Genomic DNA, 3,648 nt, shown 5'->3' with positions numbered 1-3,648 from the left:
TAAAATATTTTATTCATTATTAAAATATAAACCAACTTTTTGTTGCATTATTGTTCACTAGTGTATTTTTTAAAGCAGGGATTCATTGGTCATCACTACTGAAAATTAATGAACCCAGCAGTTAATCATTGAGGATCTGACTGAATAATTTTTTGATCTCCTTAAGTAGCCTTTTCTACTAACGCCATTTTCCACAAACTGCCTTTGTGTATGTCTGAGATACTAAAGCTGGCTATCAGTGGCTTTCAGCCATTTAGATTCCCTTCAAGATTGCAGTCACTGACATTTAGAACTCAAAGATCATCCCATCCTGGGTTCCCAGCCTGGGCATCCCGTTGGAGTCACCTGGGGACTGGGTCGCACCTGCAGAGATTCTGATTTAATTGGTGTGGGCTGTGACCTGGGCATTGGGATTTTTTAAAGCTCACCAGATCAGTCTAATATGCAGCAAAGCCTGAGAACCACTGACCTAGTTTGACCACCTCAATGTAAACGTGAAACAACTAAAGCCAAAAGAGCTTTTGACAACAGATTGGACATGAGATTCTGAGTGGCTCTTGATAACAGACAAGGCCTGACACTTCACGAAGCCTAGGCTAATTCCAGCAACTATTACTTAGTCCATTTTTGCACTTCCTGAATACACAGGTCACCCAGGGCTCTACCTGTGCTGTGTTTGGCCTCGGAGGTGTTGGCCTGTCTGTCGTCATGGGCTGTAAAGCAGCTGGAGCGGCCAGGATCATCGCTGTAGACATCAACAAGGGTAAATTTGCAAAGGCTAAAGAGTTGGGCGCCACTGAATGCATCAACCCTCAAGACTACGAGAAACCCATTCATGAGGTGATCACGGAAATGACCGATGGAGGTGTCGATTTTTCCTTTGAGGTCATTGGTCGGCTTGACACGCTGGTACGTACAATGATGTGTGGAAATTTCAGCTTCTGCAATCTGGAGTATGCTTTTAATTAGCGGAATATAAATATTGTGCATAAAGAATATTTTTTAAATAATGAATGGTAATTTTCCATCTCCTGTTTGTTACCTGGATTGTTTAATTTATTCTTGAGAAATCTTTCCTACTATCAGCTAAGCAAGCCTGCCTCAAGTAATATTTCCGTTTTAGAAAAGAAAACGGTTTGATTTTAATTGAACCATTACAGATTTACTTTATTAATTTTTAGTAAAAAAGTTGAAACTCAAGTAAATATAGCTAATATAAATTCTGTTCTCAAATTGTTGTTATTTTTCCTCCACATTCTTAACAAAAATGGCTTAACAATTCTTTACGTGCGTTAATGTATTCTAATTTTTTTACATATCATACTTTCCCTAAAAGGAATGAGCAATTTTAGGTCAAGAATTATTTCATTAGCTGAAAATGTGCCATAAGGAAAGTCACTGCTTTAATGCACCCTATATTTTGCCACAGGGAGAGCACAGTGCCTGGCACATATCTTGCATCCAAGATCGATATGTTGGACTGAATACTTTAAAAAGTCAACAATTTATCAGCCCCCAAATTTGAGAGATACATACCTATCTCATTTCACTGTTTATGGATTACATGAAATAATCCGTGGAAGATACTTAGCACACAGCCACCTGTCATACAGTAAGCTCTCAATAATGTCAGCCAGCATTATTATTATTGATATTGATACTATTTCCAATCTTGCGGTGCTTATGTCATCTTTGAAATGTACATCTTACTACTTTCAAATAAGTACAAATATCATCAGCTGAAATGGAAAACACATCTCCAGCTATATTTCACCCACACTGAATTCTCTAGAATCCTACTGAATAAGTCCACAGAGACCAACAAACCCCCTTTGTTGAGGTTCTCCAGGAAGTCCCAGAGTGTGGTGAAGGGGAGCAGCACCCTGAAAGTAAAACCCTTTGCAGCCTTGACCTGGGACAATACACTGTACAAGCATGAAGTTTCACTAGAATTCAACTTTCTCCAAGGCTGTAGTTTTCCTCCTTATGCTCTTTTTCTGTTGTTTTCCTCCATTTTTTCATGGGGAACTGAACTGCTACCTTATTTGAAGATACCAAATGCTGGATAGCCACATGTTCTGCAGATATCTGGTCTTCCAACTGCCATAATCCAAAATCAAAGGACTAATCATTATTTGCCTTGGGGGATCCTGTACGGTTATCTTACTACAGAACGTGTTCAAAAGGATGACTAGAGAGGGAAGACTTTCTGGACTGTCTTTTGAGGATCCAGAATAATAAGTGTAGTTTAAAATGAAAACAGTATGCATTTGAGGGAGGTAAAAAACAATGTTTAAAACATGTCCATTTTAGAAATGGACAGTAGAACAGGAATCCATCAAAAAGGCAAACCATCAAGTGGAAAAGAGACAAATTTTGATGATTTAATCATACCTTGTTCACCATCAAACCATCTGCTTCAATGTACCAGGTTCAAATCATCTACTTAAGAAATCAATAAAAAATGAATCAACCAGCTCTGTTGCTCCATAAATTAATATAACTATATTGGAGACAGGAACGTCTCAGGAGTTTTGCAGAGCTTTGCCCTGAAGGACTATGTGAATGTGTTAGTTTGCATATCGAAAGCTGTTTCACCTAAGGAGGGCATCTCTGAAAGATCAGTAGCAGGCTGTATCCCACAATGGCGCTGCAATTCTCAGACCTGGAGTTTGGACTTGATTTGAAAAGCAAAGCAGGGCTTCTAAGAGCCACAGGATGCCCGCCTGAGATGAAACAGCTTTCGATATGCAAATTAACACATTCACATATTCCTTGAGGGCAAAGCTCTGCAAAACTCCTGAGACGTTCCTGTCTCCAATATAGTTATATTAATTTATGGAGCAACACAGCTCAAAGATTGCCTGAGGCTCATGTAATGATGAAAGAGTACCCTTACTTAAGGAACCAGAATTTCCATATGTTCGTAATGATGTTTGCCTCCTTATTACTTTATACAAAAGTGGTAACTATACACAAATGCTTTCATCCATTCTTTCATTCAGAAAACATTTTCTGGGCATTTCCTAAATCCACAGCACTAACCTAGGCACAAAAAGGAATGAAGAACAAAAAGACATAATTTCTTCCCTCCGCACACTCACAATCTAGCTAAATCAATATGACATCATACTGTGCATCACAAGTAGAGACTATCAGAGAGTTCACTTTAAGGACACTAAGTGTTGATTTTATTCCAGATGGCTGCCCTGTTATGCTGCCATGAGGCATGTGGCACAAGCGTCGTTGTAGGGGTACCTCCAGGTTCTCAAACCCTCTCGATGAACCCTATACTGCTACTGTCTGGACGCACCTGGAAAGGAGGTGTTTTTGGAGGTATGTACTTAACGCTTAAAGGCCAAATTGTCATTAACCTCAGAATCTCTCCCCTTTTACAAGTGACAAGGCGAGGTTTTGGAAAGAAACGTGGTCAAAACTTAATCAAAACTCCTATTGCATCTGTAGGCTCCAAATCAACTAGATGTGGAATGAAGGAAGACAGAAGGTCCCAAGACAGAATTTTCTAGTGTCCCCATAAACTAACTAGGACCCCTTTTATACTAGTGATGGCATAAGACACCAAAGTTCTAATAGGACACAGAAAGTCTGTGGGACACATTAATCTATAATTCATGTCTACACTCATTG

At 39.3% G+C, this 3,648-nt stretch overlaps 1 protein-coding gene across 1 annotated transcript in view; it reads left to right on the top strand.

The window, feature by feature from the left end:
• The window catches only part of ADH1C (alcohol dehydrogenase 1C (class I), gamma polypeptide), a 149,924-nt gene that overhangs the window by 12,701 nt on the left and 133,575 nt on the right, over positions 1-3,648 (top strand). The window contains exon 6 of the mRNA XM_012641071.1: positions 649-909. Coding sequence (XP_012496525.1) covers positions 649-909 — 261 coding nt within the window. The remainder of the gene's footprint in view (positions 1-648; positions 910-3,648) is intronic.

Source organism: Propithecus coquereli, unplaced genomic scaffold, assembly GCF_000956105.1.
Source record: "Propithecus coquereli isolate 6110/MARCELLA unplaced genomic scaffold, Pcoq_1.0 Scaffold161, whole genome shotgun sequence".
Lineage (NCBI taxonomy): Eukaryota > Metazoa > Chordata > Mammalia > Primates > Indriidae > Propithecus > Propithecus coquereli.
The sequence above is the reverse complement of the archived record's forward strand: the minus strand, read 5'-3'. Positions and strand labels throughout refer to the sequence as shown.